Below are 14,885 nucleotides of genomic sequence, written 5' to 3'. Positions count from 1 at the left end.
GTCCATCACTGTCTTTTCAAGATAAGGCGTGTGGAAGAAAGCCATCTCCCAGGCAATTCCAAGTATTTACCAATGTAAAATTAATGCACTTGGAAGCAGAGCAAAGAAGAATTTCCTCTGTTCTTTCACCAGCCATAATGCTTTATACGCAGACCAAAACCAGAATATTAATGCTCAGAAGCACAAATATTACAATCTCACCCATCTCTGTAAAAAACAATGTGTTGGTTTTTTCTTGTGTTTTTTTTTTTTGTTTGTTTTCTTTAAGAAACCTCATTCAAACAGCTGAATTTAAGAGATAATTCCTGTCCTCACAGTAAAAGTTTGGGTAGTTCTAACCAAACATTTAGACATAAGAACACCTATTTATACCAATTTATACCAACCATGCTATCACTCAGAAAAGCAGAAACCAAAAGTGTAGGCAGCAAATCTCTATGTACTTACTCATCAGTCAAATTTCTCTTCACTACTCATTTCTTTCCTAACACCTGCGCGTCATAAGCAACCACTGATGACAAGATCACACAGTTTTATGAAAAAAAACCCACTATTTTTGAACCATAAAGAATGAAGGGATAACTTCGTGGTTAACGGGCTGGCCTAGGAGGCAAACCGTACAGAATGCACGTTCACAGTCAGTCTATATGATTTCAGTAGAGTATTCAACAACCAGATTCAGAAGGTACTTTGGCACCAGCGACACTCCTTCCTCTCCAGTGAGCCAGCTTGAGTAGGATAGACGGAGGGTAACTCCATCTCTAGTTTTGTTTATAGCCTGGAAGCAAGGAAAATTTTTCTGGAAGTGTAAACCCAGGATTTACTAACACCCAGGGATTTCAGTTCCTGGATGAATCCTCTAGCAACTTGCCTTTATGCAGAAATTAGGTGGCACACCATCACCCTCCTTCTGCTCCCCTGGCAGCTATGTTTCAGAAGAAGCTGTGATCTGGCTGTGTAAGATGACAAAGAGGTTTAAGACTCTGAAACAGTTTCACAGAGTTGTCTGCCAGGAGAACTCTAACATGCATTTAAATCTAGGTAAGAGATTAAGTCTGAGATGTTCTCCTTTGTTGTCTTTTTTTGTTGTTGGTCAGCTCATGCATCCCAGTCCTCAGAATGCCAGCTCCTATGGACTGCCTAAATACAGCATACAGGGGCTTTGGCATTTAAAGCAATACTGTAAAATCTGCATTTAGAGGTAGGCAGATGACTATTTGCAGTGTTCACTGTCTCAATGCCTGGATCTGAAATGCAAATCTTTGTCGATACTTTTAAGCAACACCACAGCCCTAACGAGAAGTATTATCTATCCAAGCTCTGCATTGCCTTTCTATGTAACCAACCGATTCCCTCCCCATCCACATCTCAAATCCTCCTCCAAAGTCAAGTCATTTTACACAAATTTTTCCCCCACCCCACAGAACCCCCATAATGCTGATCTTAAAATGCTAACCAACCTCTGTTTTCTGCGCAGTGGCGATCACCTTGGAAGCGGCTGCATTGCAACTATCCTGAAAAAAATCAGCATTTCTCCATGTCAGGACAAGGAAGAGACAGATTGATGTTCACGACATAAAAAACACAAGGAGAAGGCATCATGGGGGATTCCAGCCCTCCCCAGCAAACTTCACCTGGCAGGTGGTGGCAGGAGAGACACGTGTCCTTTTACAGCTGGCACACTCGCCCTTGTGTATACAAAGTGAGCAGCTGGTAACACAGAAAACAGAGTTTTTTAAGACACAGGGACTCAATCTAGATTCAGCCATGAATGTGAAATTTCAAGTGACAGAAAAAAACACCAACCCAAGAGAACAACCTGGCAAACATGTAATAAAATGTGTAAAACACGTTACCTGCATTTACCCTCCAAGCCTATTGTTCTGTTGTGGTTATTTTGAGGAGCAATTTAGTATGAAATACAATCTGTGCTGAAATGCTGAGAGTCATACATTTCCAAAAAAGCATGAAGCAGACAGTACACTTCAGGTTTCTCTCTGCTGTGGTTTTCTCCAGTACATAAGTGGCCAGATAGTGCTTTTTAACCAGAAAAGGGTAGAAAATCATAATCGATTTTTTCACAGCTTGGCTGAACTTCTGTTTTGTGTGTGTAGCGCTAGCAAGTATTGCTAGTTTGCTACTGCCTTCCCCTACCAAGAAATATGCCTTTTGGAGACTAGTTTGTCCCTATCTTGCTTTGCAATGCATCCATCAGCATGGAGGAGAGCCAAGAGCAGCACAGGCCATCTCCACGCATGCTGAGAAATGCTCTGATTTTGCAAAAACCAGCTCCTTCCCTGTTTTGCTCCAGGAGCAGGGAAGTGATGCTCCATTTCCTGAAAAGCAGGAGTTCAATTTCATCCCAGTTGCCTATGAATTAGCCTCTTTCTACAGAGGAGGAGAGTTCTGAACAGGAACACTATAGCTACCTGCAGCATTTGTTAGCCAGATCTTTCTAAGTTTTAACAACCACCTCTCATAAAGGGTTAGGCCACGTACTGAGCACAAATGTTTTCTACTGTAAGCTCTGGACAAAGACTGTGGCTCTGAAAAATAATGTGTGCAGAACAATAGGTATTCATTATTCCTATTAGCAGATTATATGCTATTTTTTATTTTAATTGTATTCATGTTGCCCATGGACCACATTTAAATAGCATCCAGCTCAATTAAAAAAAAAAAATAATAGCTACACAAAGTGACTTTCACAAGAATCTCTTGATTCCTTTGATCTAGGTCTTATTTTCAGTACCAGGGGCCCACCTTTTCCACAAGGACATACAGGATTTTATTGTCATTGTGACATCCTTCATTGTCTCTTCAGGCACTCGTCATAAATTCAGTCATTGTAATGACTCTCCGACAGCTAGCTGCCAGGGTCTTGTTAAATAAAAGAGTTATCACAAGAAGTAGCTTTCTAAGGACAATAAACAATGAGGAGAAGGAGGAAATAAGCCAATAAAAGGAATCTGACTATCTCTAGTGAATGTATTTTCTTAATAAATAAATAATAATTAAAAAGAATTATCATACTTCAGTCCCCCTCCCTGCACACACACATAAGCCCCTCAATAAACTTCAATAAGAAGAAGAATCTTACTTTGTCAACTGAAATGTTTGTGTGATATTCCAAGAGCTTGAGGACAGCGATGCTTCAAGAACCAGACAATCTGGAAAAATGTGACTGTTAGATTTGTGCTAGATATTACAAGAAAGAACTGAAAAAAATAATCGAGTTGAAAACCCACATGCTTTCAGCTCTTCTCTGCATGGTATGCTCCTTGTCATACATACATTCACTCCCACTTTTGACTGATAAAAATAACTAGATTTTGTCCTTCCACAACACTCTTCAGCTGAGTTATTTCAAGATTTATATGCACTCATTAATTAAGCTTGATGCCACCACTGCACAACATACAAAAGTAATGTCACTGTCAGGATACAGATAAGGAAATGCTACCATGGAGCAGGGATATAAAATCACCTCCCGAGGAGCACACAGTGGTGTGGTGTAACACAGCCAGACCCTGAATTCAACCCTTGCAACACAACACTGTTCTAATGTGAGAGACCCCAACATAGTTTACTCCTCTCACTTTCTGTCTCAGACACTTGGTTGCAGAGTCTTCTTTTGTAATCTATGCAGTAGCAATTTTCATCCTATTTAAATCTTTTATGATTGCATGAGTCAATTTGCCATTATTTCAGCTAGCAATTACTATACCAACAATTCACTGGCAGCTGTGGAATGAAAGAGTATCTTCTCCCATGAGCAGAATACCACATTGAAAAGTAGAGTTAGATATATACCACTTAAGCCATGATCCCTTTCATCTGTGTGCCTGCAGATGTGTATGTCTATGAAATGAATGACTGTCTGAGATCAAATGAAACCCATGTGCACAGACTTTTCTGGCTTCTCTATGCTAGGAAGTAGATAGCTTTTTAATCCAGGAAAGTTACACAGATTTAAAGTAGACTTACCTTGCAAAGGTAGAGAAAGTTTCGTGTTTATCACAGGCTGGCTTGTTCAGATGAAAACCAGCTTTGCCTACATCTACACTGTTAAATCAGAAGTATCTCCTAGCTTCACAAGTCAGCATGGCACATGGATGCTCACTGCAAAGGTCACCTGCACTGCTTGTTAAAAACAGCCCTTGCCTCTGCTCGTATGCTTAAATACCTTACTAAATGGATAGCAGAGAGTCTGATTTTTAAAGGTGTTTTAATGCTTGAAGATGTGGATGAGCGCACAAGGATATTCTGAAATCCTTTACCAAGCACCTATTTGCATCTCCAGAAATCTTTGTATCTGCAGAAATCTGATGCACTGGGCACAAAATTGCCTAAATCACTTGCCTAGGCCTCAAGCTGTAAGCTACTGAAATACAGTATTTTACTAGGAGTAGTAAGAGTAAGGAATTTATCTCCTTCTGACAGAGCTTGTCTTCTAAGTTTGTATAAATACCTTACAAATAACACTGTCTAATATGGTTTCCTGATTTGGTCTGCATCAAAATTAGTGCAGTCTAGTGCATTTTGAAAGGTCAGCCCGGGCCATGCAGAAAACAATAGGTTCCATTGAGTAGCAGGTACTTTCAAATTTTTATTTGTTTTTCCAAAAATGATACCTGATGGAGTATTGCAAGTGCATCTTCTTGTGAGACAGAGGTCACTTTACATGATGTGCCATAAACAGTCACAAAACTTCCACACTTGCATTATCTACTAATGTATCTCAGCTCACAGGAGCATGTGAATGGCGGTAATACTGGTGGGCACAAGTTAAGCTCACAGCCTTCTGGTTAACACTGTCACAGGGTGTCATTTTTTGTACACAGCACAGGCAAGTCAAGCTAGCTTCCATAACACTATACTCTGAAAACCTGCCAATGAAGTAAGAGAAAGCCTTAGTTTAAGAAGACTGAGGATCATGTACACCATAATCATAAAAAACATGGCTTTTGGGAATGGGTCAATAAAGGACATTTTTTTCTTCTCTAATGCTTTTGTCCCTCTTAAAAATCCACTACCAGCATTTACTAAAGACAGTTTAATAGACCAGAATACTCATGGCTATAACCCTAACTGTCACCTGCTAGTGACAAAGTCTTGTCTTCTCAATTCCCAAATCAACATTGGAAAGGAATTCAACACACACCAGTATGATGCCATAGGAGCTTTTCCCATACAAAGGCCATAGGATGAGCTCCTGAGATCCAAATATTCCAAGGAACCTCCTTCAGGGACAAGAGTCCCTGAGAGGGACAGCTCTCTGTAGCACTGATTCTTCAGAGCAACAGGTCATTTTAAGTTCTGGTTAACTTTTTGTTCCTCTTGCTACACAAAGGTATCACAATGAGAATCAGTTTATATGTTTTTTTGGGCTATATTATCTCAGATAAAGATAAAGGCAGGCATTTACTTGAATTTTCTGTTTCCTCTTCAAGCCACATAAGAGCACATGGTATCCTTGATTTTGCTATCTTTGTCCCTCAGTTTAGATTAAAACTGTATTTTGTGTTCTAACATAAGCTACTTTAAAAAGGTACAAGCTTAACCTGCATGAAAAAAGCTTTGTGCTTCTATACAGACCCTTGAAGCAATGCAAAGGGGATGTTTTCCTCTATCAGTCTAAACAGACTCTACTATGAAGGACTATCATCTGGTCTTTGAGACTGAAGTCTGGAGAACAGCTCAGAAGTCTAGACACTAATTTACCACCTCATTCTAAGACTTTCAGTTGTCCACAAGATGCACAAAACAGATCATATGCATCATGTGTCTAACACATGGCTACATGTCTAATGGCTCAGGCCTCTAATTTTGAGAACTACTGGTGAGCAAAGTAGTATAAGAAAGAATTACTATAGAACAGTTCCACCAATAGTTCAGAACAACAAATGAGATCAAATCAAACACAAATTGTGCCAGCCAAATTGCCTCTAAACCATGTGTTTTTCTGCTAATCCTCTACATGGGAAAGTCACTTTCTCACAAGTGTCTAAGTTAGGTCGAAACAGTTAATTGAATGTTAAGATTATTTATTGTACAAACATTCATAGTCAGATTTGCATTTATGCTAATATGGTTTCTTGCAAAACCAAATTCTGCTTGCAGATGAGTGAAGGGTTAAGATGGGCTTATTTTTCAAGGCAAAGTACTGGACCAGCACAGCTTCCATAGCTGCAGCCAGATTGATTATCATTGCAGCTATCTCAAGTCTCCTTAGACAGCAATCAACAGCACCATGTAAACATACTCCTAATGCTAAGAGATTGCCCTGCTATAGGCCAAACTGAAGAAGCTGCTTCTAGCCATAGGTTAGCATGTTTTATTACTTCTAAAAAAGATTACATATTAACAAATCTTTAATTATAAAAAATATTGAGTACACTCAAATCACTTGACAAAACAGGAATTTCTTTTCTTTTTCAACAACATTTAATAAGAAGCAATACCTACTCTCACACTTATGAGGCCTGTATTTATGCTCAGTTCTCCTCAGTAATAAAGGACAGTGCATAAGCATTAAATACATCTAATAGCAAAACATACCTTTATCAGTTACCACTGGAGTGGTCAGATTGCAGAGACAGGATGAGTTTTTCAGCACTACATTTTCATAAAATATTCCAACAGGTTTTACAATTTTTATCACACAAAAAGTAAGGATTGTGCTTATACTTGCAGTCACAGAAATCTAAAAAGCAATAAAAAAAGAATACAACAGATTTCTTGTAAAATTTGTTTAGTCAACACCTTGTCTTTGCAGAAAACCACAAACTATAAAATGTAGAAATTGAAAATTTTTGTGGCAGAAGCAGACAATTCACTAGGTAGCCTCTCCCAGCTGAAGCAATAGAGAAAGACTCCTGAAAAGAATAGCATTCCTTAATTTCAGAAATTAGCTGGATCTGTAAGGTATGTTAGGGAATAAATTTGTATCTTCAAACAAGAATTTTGCCTTAACAGTGTTATCTGCTGTTATTGCCCCTTAAAAATGTTTGAGCAAAAAAGTAAAAATCCTTGCAGAGAGATGATGTTTGCATCCATATCCAAAGTGCACTTGATTATGAAACAGAACTTGTCTTAGAATGAATTATCCTTTGTTTCTGGCTGAGAGTGCTTTACAAATATGATCACATCAGTTCATTCAATCAGAAAATCAGAAACAATAGCATGCAGATTAAGTGGCCAGTCACAATACTTGATAATAAAATACTCAAGGCTGTGTGTGCTGTCAATAGATACTGAGTAATTACCAGTATCAAATGCTTAAAGACACATTTTTGTTAGCTTAAGTGTCTCAGCAAATGTTTTGTAATTTGTTACAAAGCTCAGAACTTACAGAATGGACTTGATATATATAGTCACTGGAAATATAACTGATGAAAGTAATAGAACAGAAATGTTGCCTTTGCAAGCATAGTGAATTTTTTACTCAGAATCATGAGATACAGCTTCAGGATACACTTTATGGGAGAGGAAGGTAACAGGTATCTGACTGACACATTCAACTTACTGGGATTTCCAATACATTTGCCAATTGTTGAGATAAGAGAGACTAATATAAAGAATATGGTGACAAAGGAAGGGAAGCTGCAGTAAGTGACAAAATGCCATGCTTTAAATCACAATAAACAAACATGCATAAAACTGGGTGTACATACCTGATTTTTGGCAGGGAAACTCAGCAGGATTTTCAGATCTTTATCAGGTGCATTTGAAATGTTATACCAACCGTTTATGCTGTTTGAATGTGTACAATTTTCCTTTAATGTGCACCTAAAAGTATACATAAAATTACAGTAGCCTCCTTATGGTGGCTTTGACTTCAGACATTGTACTTCAACTTATTTAATGTTGTTGATTTTTTACAGGAACACTATTGATTTTTTTTACAGGAATATGGCTACAAGTGCATAAAGCTTCAGGAAAACAATCAGTAAAATATTCTGCTTATCAAAATAAATTACAATGCATTGATATATGCTCTAGGGTCCTGATTAAGTCAATGGGACTCAAACAAATATTAGATGCTTGACCAGTAACAGTGGACTTGGTAGCCTGGGATGAAATTCATCATCTTCAGCTTGATTGCTCCATTTGATTGCTCCATTGTACAGATGACCCCCCCAGTTCCCTCCACACTCAATGGAGAGAAATAAGCTCTTTTAGGGTGCAATTCTTCTCACCTATTTTAGACATTCATACAAAAATGAAATGAATCACACTATACAAGCTGCTCCTTTTCTCCAGAAAGAGTAAAAGGAGACGAGGTGAAGCTTAGATGTAGAGCTATGCTATGAATGTGTACAGCTGATGAGATCCATCCTCATTCCTAATCTCCTCTGCCATCCAACTGCTGTGAATGGCAATCCTTCCCTTGTACATCAGTGCACTTGGTTAAAAACACCAGTTGTGAAAAGGCAGTTCAAAATCTAATTCTCTGTCTTAAGGAACCCATTTCAGAAGCTGGATGGCACAAAGTAAATAAAAATTTTACAGATGCCAAATTGTAGGAAACAGAAAATACACAATGGAAAATCAAGGAAGAGTGAGGAAAAACCAGGATATGCAAGTACTACAAAGATTATGCATACTGAAAATATGTTATAAGAAAAAGACAAAAAAGCGTAAAAATCAATGAGTTTGAAAGGTGAATCCTAAAAATACTGTCTACTGTGAACAGCTAATGAGTAATCCATAGATCAACTGGTAGCAATTTCATATAGCTAGCAATTAAAGACAAATAAGTGCTAACTGCACATATAATCATATTTTAATATTAAGGTGGAATATGTATAAATAAATTTAATATTGTTTTAATACTACTACTTTTCTACCAAATGTAAAGCATGTATAGCATTAATCATGTGATCAGTGACATGTGTCTTAATGAAATATTCCTTCACTAAAAACCAGAAAGTAACCCATACTTGCAAAGCATGGGCCTTTTTCATGAGGAGTTCACTGTAGAAATGTATTTCACAAACAATGTGTTTTCTTTCCAGAAGGAGTAACACAAGAATGACTTTCAAGAAAAACATTCACCACTTTCCAAAATGCCCCAAAAAGCCCCACAAACCATAGAAACCATAAAGCCCCCTTCTATGTAGATCAAGACATTGGCAACTGGAATGCAGTTAAGCAAAAGGTCATTTCCTTTGTGGTCTAGCTCAGGAAACTGAGTTCCTGCTGCACAAGAACCTGGTGGGGCATTGCATCTGAATACATTCAGATAATAACTATATTGTAAAAAACTGGGACTATGCCTGACTTATTTCAAACTGTCTGAACTAGGACAAATTTCAGTCTCATTTATATCTCTCTTCACCTTACTGAGATGATGGAAGTCCATCAGCACCACAGGTTCGGAACCACAGAGGATGGGCTCTCTCATCAATATCTCATCAATAAGCCAGATGCTCAGATATGTACAGGTAGTTAACTCTCACTGGTAGTGATGCATGCATGAGAGACATCCTATAGTTTCTGACAGGCTGAGGATCATAACATTGAAGATGCAAGGCAACACACTTGTGACACCTGGCAGTAAATAAGTGTATGCATTTCAATGATTTGGATATTAAAATATTTTAAAAGAAAACTGTTTATAAAGCTGAGCATTTAAAACTGTCCTAGGACAAAGTTATTTGCTGCCTTTGACTGCCTGAAGAATACAAGTAGTGAACTTGTTACCACCAACTGCAATGAAGAATTTGAAAGTTTAGTGAAAAAAAAACCAAAACAGACACTAAGGATTCAGGGTCGTGCTTGTCTTCATGCCAGGGAAAATGGGTCTTTTGTTGCTCTAAAATCTGAACTTTAACACGCAAACAATGTGGTGTGGAGAATGGTTGTTGTATTGGAAGCAGTGGCACAGGAGGGATGTACAGCATCTGACGCTCTCCATCATAAATTTCCACAATTGCCCTGCACAGGCCAAGACTAACATGAATTCCACTGACTTAAAGATGAGATTATTTTGTTATATCCCTATTTTTACACAACAGATATTGTTTGCAAGCACACTGGAATGAGTATAACAGATAAATATTACTTATGAACCATATGGTCCTAAAAATTAACATACAGACTCAGACAACTATTAAGAAAGCAAAAAAACCCGTGCTGCAAAAGTAGCAGAAAGTTTCTGGAGTTTGGGTTTCTTGGAAAGGTGAACTGGGTCAAACACTACACAAGTATGAAGGTATTTGGTATGAAATCTTAGGATCAGATTTAATACATGAATGGATATGTGTACAGAGAAAAGCAGAGTCAATATACAATTTTTTTTTAAATCTTTCACAGCAAGCTAGTTCTTTATACTACTAAAGATTTGTCTTGACAGCTGAACTCAAGTTCCCCTTATTTCATTATGATAACACAATACCTATGCATACCAACTCATTCATATTTACTTAATTCTCTGCTCCACTGACCTTGTATTAACTACAAATCCTAGTAAGTTTTCCCTCTCTGCCTGGCTAAACCATACTGATTTTCTTCATGGAACAAGAACACGGTTTCAGAGGAAGTTTTGTCTTCCTTCTCCAAGGTACCAGCCCCTGAATGAAGTCCATAGATACCACAAACACTGACCAAGTTCAAAAGTAAGTCTGGTCATGTCAGATAACTAAGACATATTGTGTTATTTTCATATGGAAAATACATATAAAACATCAGTGCCTTATACTGGAATAATTTCAACCTACTTCAGGTATATCTGATTCATCTATAGAAAATCTATACACATTAAGAGAAATCACACAATGTTATGATTAATGGTTTTGAATTCTTGTAAGTGAAAAGGAAAATTCATATATTTGTTCCCATGGAGGAATGAATAGAAATAGGAACAACAGAAACACTTTGTTTAATTTTGTTTTCACCTGCAGTAGGACATGCAGATTTTTTCATCAAAATACTGGATTTGAGTTCACACTGTCATTAAATTGAAGCACTGCTGCCATGTTTTATTTTTAAAGTGAAGTGCATATTTAATCTAAAATGTATTTCCATGTAAGAGTATAAAACATATAATTGATCTCAACATTATTATGGAATATATTGTTTTAGTGGACATGGTTGGACTTAGATTAAAATATTGGGCAATAGTATGGCTTCGTTTTTTTTCTAAAGTTTCACTCAAAGCTCTCTCTTAGCAAAACCAAATATTTAATTATGCTAAGTGCTGACCAGTAAAAAAATATGTCAGTGTTGAACAGGATTCATATTAGATTAATTCCTTTTTCTCCAGAAGGGTAAATTATTTCCTCTTCAACTGAATGGAAACTTTTGGTGATTCCCCTCATAAACAGGGGAGCACGCGGCAGCGCAGAAGAGAGAGCGGCAGCAGCAGCGGCAGCGGCCTGCGGAGGGGAGACACGTGGCAGGCGCGAGGGCAGGCGGAGAGGCAGAGAGCTGCGCGAGGGCAGGCAGGGAGCAGCTGGTGCCTTCTCATCCTAGGAAAAGCAGACTGGTAACTAGATTGATCATGGTCACAACACGGCCAAAAACCACTGTGAAAAAGAATGTGGGGACTCAGATGGAGCTCCCAAGCAGGCACGCAGCAGTGCAGGTCTCTGGCTGCAGTGAATGCCTGAGTCTGGCACTGGTATCAGAGGGAACCAGTGACAGCGCATGTGTGCGGTGTGAGCAAGTAAATGATCTCCTCAGGCAGGTGGTTGAGCTGACAGAGGAGGTTGCAAGACTGAGGGCCATTAGAGAATATGAAAGTGAAATAGATTGGTGGAGTCAAACCCTGAGGCAGGGGCAGATAGAAGACGTTGGGCAAGTGACGGATCCTCTCCCCTCCTGTCACCAGGCAGATGGAGAGGACTTAAGAGATATTAAGGAATGGAAGGAGGTTCGACCTCGAAGAGGCAAGAAAAAATCCTCCCAACCCCTTCCACCCTCTCAGTTGCCCTTGAAGAATAGATACGAGGCATTGGAAATTCAGGAACAGGAAAATGAAGTTGGAGGGATAAACTTACCTAGCGAGGTGCCTAGGACTCATCAGTCACCTCGAGTCCTTAGGACTTCTTCAATCAAGAAGGAAAGGAGAGTAATTGTGGTGGGTGACTCCCTTCTGAGGGGGACAGAAGGGCCCATTTGTCGGCCGGACCCATCTCACAGGGAGGTCTGTTGCCTCCCTGGGGCTCGGATTAGGGATGTTAAAAGGAAACTCCCCAATCTTGTGAATTCTTCCGATTACTACCCGCTGCTGATTTTTCAGGTTGGCAGTGATGAAATTATTACAAGAAATGTAAGGGCAATGAAGAGAGACTTCAGGGCCCTGGGACAGCTAGTTAGGGGGTCTGGAGCGCAAGTAGTGTTTGCCTCCATCCCTCCTGCAAGAATGGGTAGGGAGGTATATAGGAAGAGTTTGCAGGTCAACGAATGGTTAAGAGATTGGTGCCATAGCCAGGGTTTTGGTTTTTTTGATCATGGGATGCTATATGAGGCACCTGGACTGATGGTGGCAGGAGGGATGCACCTGTCCCAGAGGGGGAAGAGGCTTTTGGGGCAGGACTTGGCAGGGCTCATTGATAGAGCTTTAAACTAGATGTGAAGGGGGAAGGGGAGAAAACCAGGCCTGTTAGGGACAAGCACAAGAGGAACACACCATGGCCCAAAGTCAGGTCGTCCAAGGAGGATTTAGTCCCACCAGTGTGCTCTGTTCGTTTCCTGAAATGCCTGTATGCTAATGCACGCAGCATGGGGAACAAGCAAGAGGAGTTAGAGGTTTGTGTGCGGGCTAAGGGTTATGATCTAGTAGCAATAACAGAGACATGGTGGGACAGCTCACATGACTGGAATGTGGCCATGGATGGTTATGTGCTTTTTAGGAAAGATAGGGCAGGGAAGCGAGGTGGTGGGGTTGCTCTTTATGTGAGAGAGCAACTAGAATGTATTGAGTTTCATGCAGGGGCTGATGAGGGGCATGTTGAAATTCTGTGGGTAAGAATTAAGGGGCAAGCAGGTGCGGGTGACACAGTTGTGGGGGTCTACTACAGACCTCCTGATCAAGGTGAGGAGGTTGATGAGGCTTTCTACAAGCAACTGAAAGCAGCCTCACAACTACAGTCGCTGGTCCTCATGGGAGATTTCAACTACCCTGATATCTGCTGGAAGACTCACACAGCCAGCCTTTCACAGTCTAGGAGGTTCCTCCAATGCATTGATGATAACTTCTTAATGCAAATGGTGGACAAGCCGACTAGAAGAGGAGCGCTGCTGGATCTTGTACTAACCAGCAAGGAGGGCCTTGTTGAAGCAGTGGTGGTCAATGGCAGCCTTGGCTGCAGTGATCATGAGATGGTGGAGTTCAGGATCCTGTGTGGAAGGAACAAAATACCCAGCAGGACCAGAACCCTGGACTTCCACAGGGCAAACTTTGGTCTCCTCAATCATCTATTAAGGGAAATCCCATGGGACAGGGTGCTAGAAAATAAAGGAGCTCAAGATAGCTGGTCAACATTCAAGGACCACTTCTTGCAAGCACAGGATCAGAGTGTCCCAATGGTTAGGAAATCTAGTAAGGGTGCTAGGAGACCTGCATGGTTAAAGAAGGAACTACTGGGCAAACTTAAGTGGAAAAGGAAAATCTATAGATCATGGAAGGAGGGGCTGGTCACTTGGGAGGAATATAGGACTGTTGTCAGAGGATGTAGGGAGGCAATTAGGAAAGCTAAGGCCTCCTTGGAACTTAACCTTGCAAGTCAGGTTAAGGATAATAGAAAGGGCTTTTTCAAGTACATAGCTAGCAAAACTAGCAATAGAGGCAATATTGGCCCATTGAGGAATGAGGTGGGAGCCCTGGTGACAGAGGATATAAAGAAGGCAGAGGTGCTGAATGCCTTCTTTGCCTCTGTCTTCACTCCTGCAGGGTCTCCCTATGAGCCCCAGATTCATATAGCCCCAGAAGAGGTCAAGATAGAGGAAGAGTTTGACATGGTAGATGAAGATTGGGTTAGGGATCAGTTGAGTAATCTGGACATCCATAAATCAATGGGTCCAGATGGAATGCACCCAAGGGTGCTGAGGGAGCTGGCGGAGGTCATTGCTAGGCCACTCTCCATCATCTTCAGTAAATCATGGGCAACAGGTGAGGTGCCTGAGGACTGGAGGATAGCAAATGTCACTCCAGTCTACAAGAAGGGCAAGAAGGAGGACCCGGGTAACTATAGACCGGTCAGCCTCACCTCCATCCCTGGAAAGGTGATGGAACAACTTGTTCTTGTCACTATCTCCAGGCACATCAAGGACATGGGGGTCATCAAGAGCAGTCAGCATGGTTTTATCAAGGGTAAATCATGTTTGACTAACCTCATAGCCTTCTATGAGGAAATTACTAGGTGGATAGATGATGGTAGAGCGGTAGATGTGGTTTATCTTGATTTCAGTAAAGCATTTGACACCGTCTCCCACAGCATCCTTGTAGAAAAGTTGATCAGGTATGGGTTTGGTGATCAGGAAGTGAGGTGGATTAGGAACTGGTTGAAAGGAAGGAGTCAGAGAGTTGTAGTCAATGGGGCAGAATCTGGTTGGAGGTGTGTGACTAGTGGAGTCCCACAGGGGTCGGTACTGGGACCGGTGTTGTTCAACATCTTCATCAACGACCTGGATGAGGGTATAGAATGTACCCTCAGCAAGTTTGCTGATGACACTAAGCTGGGAGGAGTGGCTGACACACCAGAAGGCTGTGCTGCCATTCAGAGAGACTTATAGGCTTTTCTCAGTGATTACCAGTGATAGGACAAGGGGTAATGGGTGTAAATTGGAGCATAGGAGGTTCAAGGTGAATATCCGAAAAAATTTTTTTACTGTGAGAGTGACAGAGCACTGGAACAGACTGCCCAGGGAGGTTGTGG

At 40.4% G+C, this 14,885-nt stretch overlaps 1 protein-coding gene across 1 annotated transcript in view; it reads right to left on the bottom strand.

Moving 5' to 3' along the window:
• Positions 1-14,885, bottom strand: part of PLXNC1 (plexin C1) — a 71,738-nt gene that overhangs the window by 41,136 nt on the left and 15,717 nt on the right. Inside the window, exons 5-6 of the mRNA XM_010008065.1 lie at positions 7,677-7,791; positions 6,575-6,706 (exon numbers count right to left, since the gene is read on the bottom strand). Of these exons, the coding sequence (XP_010006367.1) occupies positions 6,575-6,706; positions 7,677-7,791 (247 nt within the window). The remainder of the gene's footprint in view (positions 1-6,574; positions 6,707-7,676; positions 7,792-14,885) is intronic.

The sequence above is a fragment of the Chaetura pelagica genome, unplaced genomic scaffold, assembly GCF_000747805.2.
Source record: "Chaetura pelagica isolate M959 unplaced genomic scaffold, ChaPel_1.0 scaffold50, whole genome shotgun sequence".
Classification (NCBI taxonomy): Eukaryota; Metazoa; Chordata; class Aves; order Apodiformes; family Apodidae; genus Chaetura; species Chaetura pelagica.
The sequence above is the reverse complement of the archived record's forward strand: the minus strand, read 5'-3'. Positions and strand labels throughout refer to the sequence as shown.